General features: G+C 41.7%; 1 protein-coding gene across 3 annotated transcripts in view; it reads right to left on the bottom strand.

The window, feature by feature from the left end:
• USP25 (ubiquitin specific peptidase 25) overlaps positions 1–17,881 on the bottom strand; it is a 165,141-nt gene that overhangs the window by 31,532 nt on the left and 115,728 nt on the right. For 2 of the 3 annotated variants that reach the window (XM_073617061.1, XM_073617062.1), the window contains exons 12-18: positions 16,134–16,229; positions 15,211–15,372; positions 12,789–12,991; positions 9,967–10,037; positions 9,160–9,388; positions 7,814–8,014; positions 7,144–7,283 (exon numbers count right to left, since the gene is read on the bottom strand). In XM_073617061.1, the coding sequence (XP_073473162.1) occupies positions 7,144–7,283; positions 7,814–8,014; positions 9,160–9,388; positions 9,967–10,037; positions 12,789–12,991; positions 15,211–15,372; positions 16,134–16,229 (1,102 nt within the window). Of the gene's footprint in view, positions 1–593; positions 708–7,143; positions 7,284–7,813; positions 8,015–9,159; positions 9,389–9,966; positions 10,038–12,788; positions 12,992–15,210; positions 15,373–16,133; positions 16,230–17,881 lie in introns of all 3 variants that reach the window. The other variant, XM_073617060.1, reaches the window with a different exon arrangement.

Here is a 17,881-nt window from a genome sequence, read left to right as displayed (position 1 = left end):
TTCTATACTGTGGCGTATACAACAGAAAGCCTAGAACCAAGGGCATCCAAAAGCTTAAATGGACAAAGCAGTTGGTTAGAATACCAGTGGGATTAATTTCACCAATTGAGCCACCCATAGAAAAACCATAGGTGATTCAACTAGCAACCAGCAAAATCAAATATTTAATTTTAGGTAAAACAGGCATTCAATGGCCCCTTTAAATATGGAAACTTGTTACGATAGTGTAGTGTTTAAAAAGATGGCAACACCTCCAACTTTAAGGGCATCAGGCAGACTCACTAATTGGATATCAGCTACAATTTAGCTATCTTAAGGTAGTGCAGACCTTTCACTAAGAGAAAAAAGGGTTAAGCCAAGTGTTAGGCATCATCTTCCCAAGCAGAGTCAGCCATCTCCCATAAAGCATGCATACAAATTTCTCGGATGATTGGCGTAAAGTAAAGGTGTTTTATTAGTGGAGTTTCATTGGCATGCCACAGTGGAACAGTCAGGCAGCGAAACAAATAGCTCCAGGGGAAGGGAAGAAATGGCACAAAGGAGGGGGGAGGATGGTGCTCAGCAGCTAGAATGGTAAAAAATAAAAATGGTACCTCGTCGTCATAACCCCCCTCCTCTGACTCAATAACAAAAGTCCCTACGTGAGGGATCGCCACCTCCACAACACGCTGGCTGGGAGCTGCTGGCACTGTGGTGTTATCAGTGGGCTGCAGGAAAGAGAGATGATGGGAATACAACATTAGCTGGAATACCATTGCAGAGCAGTGCCCCTTCCCACAGTGTAAAAAAAAAAAAAAAAAAAAAAGAACGTACAGATTTATTTAAAGTATTACTACTATAGTCTCTGTGTGTTAAATTACAAGAACTCTACATAAACATTACAGCTTTGGACGGAGGGTAACTAGAGAAACTTTTAGCGCTGTCCTTCCCTCTTAAGCTGTAACTGTGAAGTTACCCTACCAATCCCCTCTTCTCTCCGATTACGGCTTCTGAGCTTTGACTTTAGTGGGGGACATTCCTGATCCAATGACTGGCATGGAACTGCAACATGGAGAGGAGATTGGCAGTGAAAGCTCACACCCCAGGACTCTGGAAGAAACGGACTTAAAGCAGTTTTAAACCCAAAAGCAAACATACTGCAGCCTACCAACTCTTAGATGTGATGGCTGTGTTAGTTTCATTTTTTTAGGCTCTTTCGTCTATTTTTATCTGGTGATCCAGCCACCAAGTCTGCTTTTCAAAAGCACAAGCTCTCCAGCAGAATGCATCAGTTAACATGGATGAGACAAACCACTTAACACTGGCAGGGGTGATTAAAATGATCACCCTTTAATTCATGCTTTTATCCCAAAAAGTAAAAAAAATGGTTTGCTGCAACTGCTTTTAACCACTTGCGCATTGCCCACCATGTACTGCAGGCGGGTGGCCACTGTAAGCAAAGTGACATACCTGTACATCGCTGCCTAATTCCAGGTTTAGTGTGCCCGGCTCCCGCTGTGTACAATCACAGGGTCTGGTATGGATTTTGGGGAGGACCCCTCACTTTTTTTTTTAAAGTTGGTGTGGGGTTTACCTTAAAATCCATACTAAACCTGGGAGGGCCTGGTATGGATTGGGAGGGACCCCTATGCAGTTTTTTCTCAATTTTTCTTTGCCGGCAATTTAGTTTACATTCAGCTGTCAGCACGGAACCCCCCTGACAGCTGATGATTTATTTGTTGTTAAGGACAAGTCGGCCAGCTCCTTAACAACCAGCTATTTACTGGTTAAGGATGCCATCGGCCCTGCTCCTCAACACTAATGCTACTAAATGTAGCTTACACACTCACTGCTAAACTCCAGCAAAAAATGCTATTAAAATATTAACATTTTTTATCCAGTTTTTAGCTTCTAGTGTGATTGAAGCCAACGACTGACAATGCTGCTGTCTGTTGTGCCCCCTGTGCTCATACTTCCAGAGTTGTGTCTCACTAGCCAGATAACCAGGTAAAAAAACAGAGAAAAAAAAAGCCAAAGAAAAGTGATGCAGCCACCACATCTAATAATTGGTGAAGCTGAAATATAATACATTTTTGGCTTCATGTTTAATATCGCTTTAAAGATCATGTTTAGAAAAATTGCAAATGTGTCATCAGAAACCGCAGGTGATTGTTCTTTTTACTCTGAGATTTTTAAAAATCTATTAGCAAAGCTTAATGCATGGCTGTACATAATGGTGAGTGTTCTTGAGAACAATTAGCGGTACTGAATTGTATAATACCTTGACCTATACAAAAATCCAAATTTTGCATAAATAGAAAAAAAAATTGAAATGTGGTTGACTAAGACATAAACGACAGGCAAACTGCTAAATACACACAAAATGATTTATCTGCCAGGGGATTTGAACATTTTTCAGCCAGTCTTGTGATTCACACCACCACACTGTAGTGACGGAAAATGTTATTTCCTGGTTTAACTTTAGAACTTCCTCTGTCTCCAGTTTGTTCACCGGAAAGAGGCGACAATACTGATTCACTGTCCATGGGGGACCGGGCTGGGGTAGGGGGTGATACTGGAAGTGATCAAGTTAAACATAAAGCCACCTAACTACACAATGTAACAAAGGTGTGTGTGTCTCAAAAGTGGCTGCACAGAATTACAAATCCTTTCCAGGTAAAACAGGTCACATATAAGCATTTTATCAATGTATTTAGCCATTTTCCAGTTTACTTTTATGACAGATATACTTAAAGCTGAACTCCAAGCAGATATAAAAGGCATATAAGTGCTGCTCTATATTAACACATTATTAAATGTGTTTTTATTTTTTTATTTACAGCGGTGTAGAATACTTGAACTGAGTTAGCTAGTCTCCTGTACAGAAGAGCTCAGAGAGGGGAAGAGATAAACAGCACAAAGAGCCAATCAGGTGTGCTGGAATGTAAGGGGCCACACCTCTTCTAACTACCTTGTGTAGAAGGAAGATGCTTTACTTACAAGATGCTCCTGTCCGGTCACATGATCTCCCCAGCGGTCGGCTTCAGGGCAGAGGAGACAGCGCAGGCAATGGAAAGTAATGCCTGGGCAGTGACATCAACCATAGGTTTACCATGGGGCATCCGTCGTCCCTGTTTTCCCCTGAAGCTGGCCGCTGATCATGTGACTGGACTGAACACCCTGAGCAGTGACAGAACTACAAGGGCTGCAAAGGTCGCACTTGTTACCGGATCCTGGCATTTCTCCACTTGGGGGGGGGGGGGGGGGGGGCTTGGGGGATGGGGGGTCGGGGGCAAGATGGTAGAAAAGGGGCCCACTGCAGAACTTGGGCTCGGTTCACACTGCTGCAACTGGCTTGCAAATTTTGTGATTTACTATTGCAGTCTATGGCACTCTACTCACACCAAAGTTGCAGAAAAGTGCAGGAAAGGGCCCTGCGATAGGAGGAAAGGGCCATAGGCTCGGAGGGAAGGGCCCCAGAACCCCAAGAAAGGGCCCCAGGACCAGTGGAAAGGGCACCAGCAGTCAGGGGGGGCCCCTTCATGGTTTCTTGCATCGGGGGTCCTGAAGGTTCAAGTTACACTTCTGGGCCTAGGAATAATTATATATAAGCATCTTCCTTCTACAGGGTAGTTGGGAGTTAGGAGGGTGGGAGCCATTTTAAGCTTAGCTCTAGCCTAGCATTCCACTTTAAAGTGAAATAGCAGCAGAGACACACCAGGCCTTTGCCAGTCAGGGCTGTACTGTACTGTGTGGCATATGTGACCCTTGGCAGGTAAAATGGCTATCTCTATCTCTATTGATCCTTTTGCCTGGAGTTCAGCAATAAGTAATGTCAAACAGACCGGTTCAGAAGAAAAACGCATATAATATTTGTATTAAATATATTGTAGGTTTTAACAGTGTTTCTCAATTATATTATGCACAACTTTATTAAGGAACCTTTCATATTATGCAATTACATGCATTTTTAACACACATTACTGAACAGGTTTAAGAACAGTTTATGCAGTGCAGTTCATATGCACTTCTTTTGTTTATTTATTCTGATAAGTCGAGAAGGAACATTTAGAATGGGGATTTTCCAGATACAGATGAGCTAATGTCCAAAAATGCATGTTATGTGTGTTTTTATACAGTACATGCACAAATACACTAAAATAAAGAATGTCCTATATTTTAAAACACACTAAGCAGCAGCAAATAGGCATTAACTAACCCCATGGGAATGGATGGTATTCCTTCTTGTACCAAGTTCCCACAAATGCACATTTAATTTTAGCTCCTCCATAAAGTGTATACATGTGTTGCCAATACCCTTTAGCACCCGTTCACACCAGCGAGATTTGACATGTCAAATCGCAGCCTATTGCCAGCACCCAATTGGTCCGGCGCCGCAAAGTTCCTGCACTACTTTTGGAGACTTCGGGGCAATTTCAATAGACATCTGTGCATGAAGCCTCACCGATGTTTATCAAATCGCCCCTGAACTCGCACTGAAATGTGTGTTTAATACCTACGTTCAGTGTGAACGAGGGCTTAAGGGTACGTGCACATAGCTATGACGAATACTGATCATCTAATCACTATTGCTAGCAGAAAGATCCTGCGTAAAAAACACACAATAAAGTGAGTCCATGTAAAGTGAGTCCATACAACATTTAGATAAGTGTAATTCTACTTTCATTTCATTGAAGGATAAGTTCACTTTTTTTTCAGGCAAAAAAGTGTGCATTTATTTTTATTGTTTTACTAGGATCCTGGAAAACAGGTGCAATGCAGGACTCCTGCAGACTTGTCAGTGTGTCTGTCTGCTCGTACCTCATAAGGGAAGGCAGATAGACACAGACAGGGGGAATTAATAGACTACCAGAGTGAGCAACAGGGCCCTGGTAGTTCATAGAGAACTACAAGCTGACAGCTGCAAAGGCTGACCGGACTTGTAGGTTTCCCTTCCATAGAACCCTGTGATTGAATGACGCGGCCGGGTGGGCGAAGCCAGCCACTGAGCACATTTTTTTTTTTTTTTAAATAGTGACAGCGAGCGGGGGGAGAAGATCTACTGTCCGCTGTCACTAGATGCAGTGGATCAGGAAGATGCTGCAGAAGTTTGAACATGTTAAACGTTCCACCCTAAAAACAGGTGGAACGTGTAACATGTTCCCAATGGTGAACTTATGCATGTGTATGTGTGTTTACACCCTTACCTGTGTACATGCATAAACTAGTGACCTCAAATGCAGTTTCTCTATATTGATTTTACAGTTCTGAACACAGTGCATATTTACTTATCCTTATGAACTGTATGCATGGGCCCAAAGAAAACGATAGAACTGCGTTCAGATTAAAAAAAAAAACAATGGCAGTACTGATAAAAGCACTGCAATTTTTTGGTGGTCATGCCCATGAGTCCATAGGAGTACCTAGAATTTTCAAAGTACCCCTCTCAAAATCTAAACATAACTAATCTGATGTGCCTGATATTTGATTTAGATTTTAAACTAATAAACCCACGGTAAGGAAATTCACTCAACCAAAGTGTCCAGGATGATTCAGCTTCCACAAAGTAAAAATATGGGGATATTAGTTAGATATTAGTCAGTGGTGTATCCTGTGACTCCTCTGAAAGAACCCCACCAGTTGTCCTATGCTTGTAAATGGTCAATGACAATGAGTGACTTTTTTTAGTCTTCGCCGCATTATTGAAAATCTAGGTTAGGCTATTTCCACAGAAAATCCTTCCTGCACCACATAAAGTGGTGCCAGAAATGTAAAATGAACTCAAAACATCAGTTCAAACAGTAATGCATTTAAAAATCATAGAAATTAGATGTTTCAAATGCCCCTTTTAATGGGTATACAGCGCTATCCCTACAACACTACTAATGAGGTTGTACCAGAAAACTGTACCGAATTTGTGCTTTGAAAGCAAAATTGTTTTTAACATCCAAATATAAACGAACAAGTTCCCCTCTTTTGGAATGGAAGAAGCTAAGCTGTGCCTTGGAGATCAACAGTTTTTTTTACATCAAGGTTTACATTTTCATGTAAGGCTTTTAAAATAATCAGACCAAAGACTTTGAGCTGTTGGTGAGCCAAAGAACTGCTCTACAACAGACTGAGTCCCTTTACTTTGATGTCACTTGTATGGCTGTAAAAAACAACCATCCCCAATGGTCCTACAGCAATCCACTGCCAGATGGCACAGTCGGTATATGTGCTTGCATGTAGGCGGCATCTGACTGCTAAGGAACAAGATGGTCTGCTCCAGTATAGAATGCCTAGGCCTTTCACATGAGGTCTAAAGGATCTGAAGATAAGCTAAATCAGTGATCTCCAGGCCTGGGATTTAGATGCAGCCCGTTGCTCGTCTTTATCCTGCACTTGGGGCACTATCCCTATATTGACAATGGGACAAAATTTCCTCCCACTGGCACCAACAATGGGGCAATAATCCTTCCACCGACACCAATGAAGGGGCACTATTCTTCCCACTGACACCAACAATGAGGCAACTAACACCAACAATGGGGCACTATTCCTCCCATTGACACCAACAAAGGGGAACTATTTTGCAAATACCAAAAATAGGGCATTGGTCATCCCCACTGACACACAGACATTTTCTACTCCCACTGGCCACAGTCTGGCACCTCAAAAGTCTAAAGGACAGTAAACTGGCCCTTTGTTTCGAAAGTTTGGAGACCCCTGGGCTACATTATACAGAAATGGGCCTGTCAGTTTAATGGACAACCCCAGTCAAATAGGTTCATTGAAGCGGATTACTACACAACTTCCCTGTAGAGGTTTATTGTTTTCCAAAGCCAAAATGATGGCTTCACCCTCAGCTGGATTACATGAGCACTTCACACTAAACGGCATTCATGAGGGAAGATGCATAAAGCCATCATCTGTTATTGTAATGACAGAAGTTGGGTGGATTTCTGTTGGGAGGTTTAGTTGTTTCAGTAGACACAGAAAAGGCCAACATGCAATTTAAATTTTCAGCATCCACTTAATACAGCAATATTAGTGTTTGTTGGTGCTGGCTTTTGTGGCCTGTAATGTATACTTTTAAGACCATTGTCTATGGACTCCTAGAGTAAAGAAACTTATGCAAAGATGGGCTTCAAATCAACATAAAAGAATCAATGATATTCTAACCGTTTGCAGGACTGCCTCTGGACCTTTGTCTTCAGACTCCGTGGCTGCCTGTGAGATGGCATTGGTGGTTTCCTCCATTGTCTCCTCAGGCAGCTCTGCTCTCGTAGGCTGCTCCAAGTACTCCGGCTCTTTTACAGGAGCTGTGCGGACAGATGGAAAAACATTAAAGCCATCCTAATCATCAATATCTCTAGTGCATATAAATCTTACATTATAGGGCTTCCCAACTGGCTTATAAGTGGCATTTATCTGATGCAATTTGCAAACACAAAGCTATTGCCCGAATGAGAAAAATATGGAAGCGGACGACCTGAAAAGCATGGTACAAGAGGCGATAAATATTCAAAATGGGGACACCTGTTGCGATGGTAACTGTCTAAGATGGGAATTCAGTCCACGAGATTCGCTTTAACTTTGTCGCATTTTCAAGAATGGAAGTGAAGGAAATCTTTGAAATGGGCCAATGAAAGCAAATATAAACTGGTAGGAATTTTAACTCTTCACTACTCTGCCCAAAACAAAAAGTTTTGGCTGTACACACTCGAAGCCTCTTGTATTTACAGTCCAGACTAAAAGTTTCAAAAATTAAATACACAAGCCCCAATTTGATTTCCACTTCTGTATATATCAGATATGTATATTTATCTCCCCATAAAGACATCTGCAATACCAGACACAGAAGCTGGAGGCGGTTTTATGGTCTTCTGAGAAATCAGCATCTTCTCTTGCTCAGCTTTCCTGAGCTGTTCCTTGTTCCATTCTTCAAGCTCTTTTTCAAACCGTCTGTTGTCTTCTTTGACAAATTCCTTTAAATCAGGGGGTAAGGTGTCCATCCCGGAAAGCACCTGTCCTGTCTCCTTGTCATATTCCTCTGGAAGGGGAAAGATAGAATGCAGGCATTAGCTGTTTAAGTGTGCCATGACAAATAAAAAAACACTGTTCAGAGATGGCAAAAGCTGAATGTTGCTGGCAGAGGTGTATTTTATACTCATATTTTTGTTTTAAGGCAGCTATCCACAAATGACAATCAGTGAGTTCAACTCCTGTAAGCCTCGTAAAAGGCAATGATACACCGAGTGACATAAATGAAGGGATGGGGGGGAGGGTCGGGGCGGGGTTGGGACCGAGAAGCTTGCAGCACAATGTTTCAGACTATGGAGAAAATACCTATTTTGAGATTACACTGCATGCAGCTTGTTCACTTTGACTTAATCCTAAGAATGATTTTTTTTTAGGTTGGGTTGCCATAAGTGTGAAGGGCAAGTCTTCTTTCAGCAGCAAATGTTCCCCTCTCTCTGCTTCTTGTGACAAGAATCAGAGTCAAAATCCCATTGCTAGTTTAAATATTTAATCAACTAGGGTTTCATTGCTAGTTTACAAAGCTAATCAAGTAGGGTTTGTGATTACTAACTAAAATCTCTGATGCTGATCCATTTCATATGTGATGGATAGCATGTTTGGGAATACATTTCTGCATTGTAAATAGGTAAGCAAAAGAGCTTCCCAGATTCCCAGAACAGATCCCAGATCAAGAACTGGAGCACTATATTTATAAACAAATGGCCACTGCCCTCAGCTATAACTAACCTTTGCAGCAAGGAGCACATGGAAGGGCAATACATGCAAAACCAAACCAAAGTAATGCCCGGCTCAACTGACTAGCCTGCTAACCAACCGAAATTGTCCAATCTAACAGTATGTATTAAAACAGGGGTTTCGTTTGCACACATTACTAAATACTAGGCCTCAGAACCCTGTCAAGGCACCCCAGTATGTGTAGTCCTAACATTTGGTAGCCTTCACAGTGGAAAAACATACATTGTAATAGATAGGCAGAAGGCAGGTAAAACTGGAGGGAGCCCACACCTCCTAAAAAGGCACAGGGGATCAATGGACACGAAGCATACAGCACCATCTACTACATCTATGCCTGAAAAGAAAATTATGACCTGTAGGCTCTGCGCCTTTGATGAATTTCAAGAAGTAGGTTTTAATTTTGGCTGGCATTAAAGTTACCTTGTATTAGGTGCTGTTCATGCTCGTTTATATACATTAAACAGTAGGCGCTGGCATTTCTGTACCCTCCAAAGGAATCCCGCTCTAGCTCTTCCCATGAAGACTTTGTGACCGAGATGTCATTATATTTCATCCACCTCTTCTCATTGTGGTCAAAAATATATGCCCAGTAGTGTCCTGCATTAGCTTGGCCTTCATGGACCAACACTGCATGTAACCTGTATGGAACCTGGAACGAAATTGTAAAAAAATGTATTCGAGTGTTTGGGTGACCATTGATTGCCAGACCCCATGTCCAATTTAACAGACTGACTTAACAGGTCGAAACTGTTATGTTTAAGGCTCCTTTCACACTACCGCAACCCCAAAGTTGTGCAATTTCGAGTGCGATCTTGATGCGGCTTTAAACTCTCTGGCACATTGTGGATATCAGTGGCAGGAATTTTGCCCCATTGTTGCTGTCAGTGGACAAAATAGTGGGGTTGATGTACTAAAACTGGAGGGTGTAAAATCTGGTTCAGTTCTGCATAGAAACCAATAAGCTTCCATGTTTTTTTTTGTCGAGGATTAATTGAACAAGCAGAAGTTAGAAGCTGATTGGTTGCCATGCACAGCTGCACTAGATTTTGGACTCTCCAGCTTTAGTGAATCAACCCCATTGTCTCATATCTGTGAGATGAACACTGCCCAAAGGGCCAAATAAAGACAAACAAAGGGCCACAGTTTGGAGACCCCAGCACTATAGAATCACGTACTGATCCTCTCCAGGCAGGATGTAATTCAGCATATAAACAGAATCACACATACTTGTGTCATCAGCTTGTCGGAGTACATGAGTTCTATCGTCCGGTGTATTCTACCAATACTGTCCTGTAGATCTGTAAAAAGAGCAGTGTGTTACTTAAATTGACAAATCACTTGATCTAGCAATGTTCTATAAGCTGGACAGCTAATAATTTATTTGTTAAGACAATGCAAACTTGTCAGTTGTTTAACTATACAGTACCCGAAAACCATTATGAAGCGGACTTTGAGGGCAAAATCTTGGAACCTTGGTTAATGAGTAACGCGGTTAACGAGTTTTACTGAAAGCAGAGCAACTTTTTAAAAAAATTCTGACTCGGTTTGCGAGTGTTGTCTCGCAAAACAAGCAGAATTCAAGCTAATGGGGTGTGCAGTACTGCATTTGGCCAGAGGTGTGGGGGCGCCGATGACACTCAGAACGGTTCGGAGCCGATCGGAAATACTCTGTTCCCGAGCCTTTCCGAGTTCAGCCGAGCTGTCACCGAGTATTTCCGAATCTCTCCACCCCCCCACCCCCCACACCTCTGGCCACATGCGGTACTGCATGCAGTAGAAGTCAATGCGGAACAAATGATCTTCGTTTTCATTGACTTCTATGGGGAAACTCGCTTTGATATGCGAGTACTTTGGAGTACAAGCATTCTCCTGGAACGGATTATGCTCGTAATCCAAGGTTTCACTGTACTGTTTATTGCTCTAACCCCATACACAGGCTTGGCAATGGGCTCTGATTTTTCAGGTACCAACATATGCCATATGTATTGCTTTTAGCCTTGTCTGTTTTTCTTGTTTAATCCTTTTATTCTGTAAACTCATGACATATAAACAAATGTCACTCATTTTTCTTGCCTCTTAAGCGGGGTGTATAGTAAGGATGATGCTGCAATTACATATAATCCCATGTTATTTCACTTTTATCACCCCTACTTTGCACTATGAAAGATCTATACATTTTGAATGTATGAAGATGCCTTGCAAGCATTTATACTTCTGTGAAATTCTTTTATATCAGATTTAGATTATACAAAAAAATGAAAATCGCATGTCACCTAAATGCTCAGTGTGAGCCTTTTTTGCCACAAGACAACATTCAGAGGCTCGTAAAGAGAATTTAGGTGTGCTTTTGAGATTATTTATCAGCTACAACAACAGTGCCATCCATTGGAAGTTTCTGCAGAAACCACCTTTTTAAAGGATATGAAAGCTGTTTGGGGTGTATGTGTACAATGACTTAAGCTGGTCTTAGACAGTTCGAATCGCAGCCAGTTCAGCAGGAACCAGCCAAGATTTAAACAGTTTGTGAGAAGGCTAAATGTACAAAGCTGATCGATCATTGTGGGTACAAACCAGTCTGCTGGATTCTCTTGTGATTACCACTAGCGCCTGCTATAGCCGCTAGCAATAATCACTGTCTTTCTCCCAGCGGTGACGGCTTCTCCCGCCAGCAGCAGATAATATCTCAGCAGGAGCGATTCCCCTGTCAGCACTGTCTGTGTTGATGAGAGAATCGTGCAAATTTCTTTTCTGCAACCTGTGGTTGCAGGGAAGAAATTCGCACCTCCTACGGCCTTGCCTTACAATTACCAGATCCTATATTTGATTTGGTATCTATGTTGTGAAATCCCCTGTATGGTGCATATTTGACATGTGACAGGAGGATTTATTTAAATACACCCGTGATATTTTTCAGTAAACCAATATTAATATGTTTTTATATGCCATGCCACTTTTTAATTGTATTTAGGTAAACTAACCTTTATATTTCTTCGCCAGTGTGCTCCTATCTTAATTGGGGGCATGTGAAGCCCATTCATATCTTCTTCCGGGATAAGGTACTGCTGGCTACCCAGTATGCACCTCCCGATTTCGGGCATGTGCACAAACCAAAAGGCGTGGCGCACGCTTTGTAGGTTGGGTTGCCATAAAAATGACAACGTCGGAGGAAGTTCCTGCCCCATTGCTATGGCAACCTGTCACTCGAGACTAAACCCCGGAAGCAAGATGGCGCTCATCGCCGCCTTGCATCGTGTCATTTCCTGTTTGAAAATAATGTGATGCTACCAGGCGGCGATGACCACCGACTCCTGGGAATGATGATACACATCTCCCAAGAGCCAGTGTTCTGGCGGAAATTGCGTACCTCACCGCGGGGCGATAAACAGGAAGAAGAAAGATTAGCCCTTGGAAACAAGGTAAATGGAGCGAAAAACAAAAAACCTCCAATGCTTTTTTTAAAATGCTGCAATGAAGCGGATGGTGATAACATAAAAATGTGGGTGGAACTCCGCTTTAAGGAGCCATAGCAGAATTTCCAGAGTAACCTAAAAAAACCTGGAGCTTTACTTGCAAAACCTCATAATAGCAAAACATTATCTGCCACTCTGTGCTCAGCTATTCCAATCTTACATAAACAGTAGAGCTTATTCCCCAGAGTATCAGACAAGTACTGTCTCAGACAGATATACTTGCAATAGTAGAATAAGTGAATCTAACTAGCTGCTATGAAGACAATGACAGTTGTAGACAATGGGGGTTATTTACTAAAGGAAAATCCACTGTGCACTGCAAGTGCACTTGAAAGTAAAGTCGCTGTAGATCCGAGGGGGACATGCAAGGAAAATAAAAAACAGCATTTTAGCTTGCACATGATTGGATGATAAAATCAGCAGAGCTTCCACTCATTTCAGATCTACCCCTTAGATTTAGAGCGACTGCACTTGCAGTGCAAAGTGGATTTTCCTTTAGTAAATAACCCCCAATGTGTCTCTTATAAACCTGGCAGGTCAGAATCATTTGATTGAAAATAAATTCCTGCATCTACACACCTCGAGTGTCAGTTTCCACCTCCGTCCTCCAGCGGTGTAAACACCCTTCTAATACTGTCAGCTCCTCGTCTGTAATATGGCGCGGTGCTGGGTGCATAGGTAGATCTGGAGGTATTCTGGACTGGGTGAACGGTTTATGAATAACAGAGCGCTGGTTGGACTGAGGCTCACTGGATGAAGAAGGCCCTTGATGTTCCATTGTGCTAGAATTAAGAAAATATTGCTGAGTGACAGTCAACCATCTAGGAGATGCACAATTTTGGATGCAATGCTAGACCTATAGTTCTGCCTTATCAGTCAATTCAGGTTGAGGGGGGCTTACAAGAAGCTGGATGTAATGTCGTTCTTTAGAACTACTAAACGAGAATTCAAGTTCATGTATGAAAAGGTCTGTACAAAACCATCAATACTTTAAAAATAATTTTATTTTTATACTGTACTGCATGCATCACAGAAACAGACGAGTGAGGGCAAAAAAAAAACACCAAGTGGTCTATAAAGTTTGAATATAGGTTTAGGTTTGTCCCGATCATATTTAAATTTGCTTTCAGTCTACTGACTAATGCCCCGTACACACGGTCGGACATTGATCGGACATTCCGACAACAAAACCCTAGGATTTTTTCTGACGGATGTTGGCTCAAACTTGTCTTGCATACACACGGTCACACAAAGTTGTCGGAGAATCCGATCATTCTAAACGCGGTGACGTAAAACACGTACGTCGGGACTATAAACGGGGCAGTGGCCAATAGCTTTTATCTCTTTATTTATTCTGCGCATGCGTGGCACTTTGTTCGTCGGATTTGTGTACACATGATCGGAATTTCCGACAACGGATTTTGTTGTCGGAAAATTTTATATCCTGCTCTCAAACTTTGTGTGTCGGAAAATCCGATGGAAAATGTGTGATGGAGCATAAACACGGTCGGAATTTCCGACAACAAAGTCCTATCACACATTTTCCGTCGGAAAATCCGACCGTGTGTATGGGGCATTACTTTTGTAGTTTGTTTACTTTGACTTTGAAGTTTGTTCCAAGCACCAACTATTCTTTCACTAAAATAAGACTTTCTAAGGTTAGTTTGGGACTTTCCTCCCGCTAGCTTTGGGTCACGTACCTGATCTTTGCTTCGTGAAAATACTGCCCTGCTGAACCTTATTCACGCCCTTAACACATTCATGCCTAAGCCTTTTTCTGGTGCTTGTTGCTTACAAGTTAAAATCAGTATTTTTTGCTAGAAAATTACCTTAGAACCCCCAAACATTATATATATTTTTAGCAGAGACCCTAGAGAATAAAATGGTGATCGTTGCAAAATTTTATGTCACGCTGTATTTGCGCAGTGGCCTTTCAAATGCATTTTTTTTTTCAAGAAATACAAGAAAAAAAGTCCACAAGACCCCTCATAGTGAAACTCTGTATGAACGCATTTTATTTGAAAATAAAATCATTACACTTACATGATCTCCAGAATAAAAGTGATTGTCTCCGTTAAAATCCGTGGGTACAGGAAAAGATAGCGGTCACAGATAAAAGATGTCACACTAGCTCCGCCCTACATGTTGTCATATCTGTCGTCATCTGGGGCACCACATGCTTGAATTGACCTATCTGTAGTGGATGGTCAGTTCTGTCTGGTAAGCCTTGGGTTTGATCACTGGGGTGGAGGTCTGGACACGGCACGTTATACTGATGGAATTTGTGTTGCACTTGTGACTCTTCACTGCACACGTGTCTGTACTGGAGCACTTGGATCTTTGTGGACTTTTTTCTTAATTTCTTCTATTTGATCCGACGATAGGTGGTCACTTTTTGGATTATAGAATATTAGCGCAACAATTTTTATTTTATTTTTTTTTCCATTGTTTTTGTTGTCCATCTCTGGACTCGTTCTATTTTATCAAAATCTTTTTGTGAGTGAGGTCTCCAGAACTGGACACAATGGGGTTAATAATTTACCAAACACAGAGAGTGCAAAATCTGGTGCAGCTCTGCATAGAAACCAATCAGCATCCATTTTTTTTTTTTGTCAAAGTTTAACTGAACAAGCTGAAGATAGAAGCTGATTGGCTTCCATGTACAGCTGCACCAGATTTTGCACTCTCCAGTTTTAGCTAATCAACCCCATTATTCTAAATGAGGTCTAAAGACCTAGATGGGGAATCAGGGCCTCATTCCTCCTACTGGTGATGCCTCTAGTGATACACCCTGGAATAAAATTTTTGTTCAGCCACTACCAGGCCACAATGTTTGCTCATTTTGCAACCAACAGAAATAAACACCCCTCCAGGAGTTATTACTATAATATATAAACCAAGTTGTAAATACATTTACTGCCCATTTCAAACTAATAAGAAAGGGAAAACAAATTTAAAATTTAAGCCTTTCTAATATGGAAACATTGTGTGTCGGCCTTACCTTTGCATCGGTTGTGTGACCAAGGGACCACTAGGTGGAGCACTTGTATCAATATCCTCCACAGGGGAAGTGCAGACAGGTTTGCTGGATGCAAACTCCAGGGCATATTGCAACACATCAGCCAGAGGAAACCGTTTAGGGCCAGAGCCATAACTTAAATACCTGTCCATTTGAAACAAAAACAGGAAAAAAAAAATTTTTCTTCAATGGTTTCCTTTTTTTTTTTTTTTTTTTTTAAATAAGTGCTGTTCTAAGCCCCTAAGCCCCAAAACCCACACCTGGGTGAGCAAAAAATGAAATACAAAAACAGTGCTAGGAAAAAGATGACACAAACTTCAGTCCGCACCATTCATTCACCCCCCCACCCTGCTGCAGGGGGATAATGCAAGTCACTGGATCTGTCATAGACACTCAAGAGCGCCAACTATGCCCACCCTTTCTGCCCGCCTCCCCCATTCAGTAGCTGTACTATTTATATACTTCCAACAATCAAAAGCAAAAAGCACTCTATGAATAGAGGATGAATGAAAGGTCCACCCTTCTCCATTCATAGAGCCCTTTTTATTGAGAGAAGCACTAGTATAGCTTTTATAAATGGAGGAAGGGGAGGAAAGCCTATGACAGGTCCAGTGGCTCGAATCTGCCCCACAGCACTGGAAGATTACCACTGCAGGGGTATATGAGGGGGCTGGGGGGAGGGATGACAAAGGAGTGAACATTTAAATGGAGAAAGCCGCCACCAGCACATGAGACACTTCTCATTCAATGTAAGTACTACCCCTAGTGCGGATTAAAAAAAATTAACATTAGGCTTAAAGTGAATGTTTGGTCTATTCAATGTTTTTTCAGATATACTGTATGTGTAAGAGAAAAATACGTACACTAACATATTATCTACGAGATTAAAGCAGAACATATTGTACCTTTCTAGCCGCTGCTGTAAAACTGTTAGGTGCTCTTTGAGCCTTTTGATCTCGTCTCGTTTGATCCGGGTAATTTCCCTGTTTTTGTGTATATACCTAAAAATACAGAAAGTAAATAAGATGCTCTTACAATGGATTTCTCCTACTGTAGAAATGGTAAAAGGCAGAGACCAAGCAGAATCCTACAGATTCCTACTTTAGGGGCCCTTTCACACGAGTGCCTTCTGTCCATCAACAAGGGATCTATCCACTGGGCGGCCGGGTATAAACAGACTGTCCATTTACATCCCGCTGCCTCTGATCCAATCGCTCAAACGGAAGAGGACACAGTCCACCTCCATTTTTTTTTAGAGGCCCTGACTGGACTCGGAGGTAGGCGGTGTAAACAGACAAGTCCGCTTACACCTGCCGGTCCAAAGGGATTTATGGACATTCAGATCAAGTCCATCTGAAAAACTGACAAGCAGACCTGATCGGATTGCCCATGTGAAAGGGCTCTAAAGGATCAACAATTCCAAACAAGCACTGGAGAGAAATGAGACCATGTACTACCACAGGCGACAGCAGAAATGGAGCAATACAGCTGGATACTGGCTGTCATTTAGGTTGCCTGGCTCATGGATTTATAGTCATGAAAAGCCCATTGTCTGGCCTAAACCGCCGAAGCTCTGGTCCTTAAGACACTACATGTTCTCCCTACTACTGGATTTAGCTGTATTACTGGTAATCTGTTGAGGAAAAAAAAAAAAAAAAAAACAACACCTCATCTCATCCTGAGTCTAAATCCCAACGGCCCAAAACCATACCTCATCAACAATGGCTTTGGTAAGGGTTTTTATTTATTACATATACAGTGACCGTATTTAACTGATTGAGCATAAAAAAAAAAAAAAAGACAAAATCTACCATCTTTAACTTTGTTAAAAGCCATGATATCCTCCATGTAATAAAACACCTTCAAAAGGCCCAGTAAGAAGCATATACAGGTGCATCTCATAAAATTAGATCAAAAAAGTTAACTTATTCCAGTAATTCAATTCAAAAAGTGAAACTCATTTTATATAGATGCATTACACACAGAGTGATAGATTTTAATTTTGACGATTATGGCTTACAGCTAGTTAAAACACGAAATTCAGTATCTCAGAAAACAAATTACATAAGACCAATTAAAAAAAAAGTTTTTTCAATACAGAAATGTTGGCTTACTGAAAAGTATGTCCATGTACAGTACTGACGCGGCTCCTTTTGCATGAATTATTGCATCAATGCGGTGTGGCATGGAGGCGATCAGCCTGTGGCACTGCTAAGGTGTTATGGAAGCCCAGGTTGCTTTGATGGCAACTCTCAGCTTGTCTGCATTGTTGGGTCTGGTGTCTCATCTTCCTCTTTTTTGTTTATTGCTTTTTAACATAAAAAGTAAACACAAGACCCAATGGGCCACACATACAAAGAACTATTTACATTTCTTTAGCATTGACTCTCTCCTCCTCCTTCCAGACCCTCACTCAGTGACAGGATCAGAATAATGATAATAAGGTCACCTTTCCCTAATGACAACCAATAATACATTTCAATATGTCAAATACTTACATACATGTTGAATCCCACAGCGGGTGTATTCCATTATGTGCTACTCAATCTGCCACTGTAGTTTCACTATTCATCCAACTGCCCCTCTCATCTTCCTCTTGACAATACCCCACAGATTCTCTATAGGGTTTAGGTCAGGCGAGTTTGCTGGCCAA

This window comes from Aquarana catesbeiana, linkage group LG02, assembly GCF_042186555.1.
Source record: "Aquarana catesbeiana isolate 2022-GZ linkage group LG02, ASM4218655v1, whole genome shotgun sequence".
Taxonomy (NCBI): domain Eukaryota; kingdom Metazoa; phylum Chordata; class Amphibia; order Anura; family Ranidae; genus Aquarana; species Aquarana catesbeiana.
Note: the sequence above shows the minus strand (reverse complement) of the source record. Positions and strands in the feature narration are given on the sequence as shown.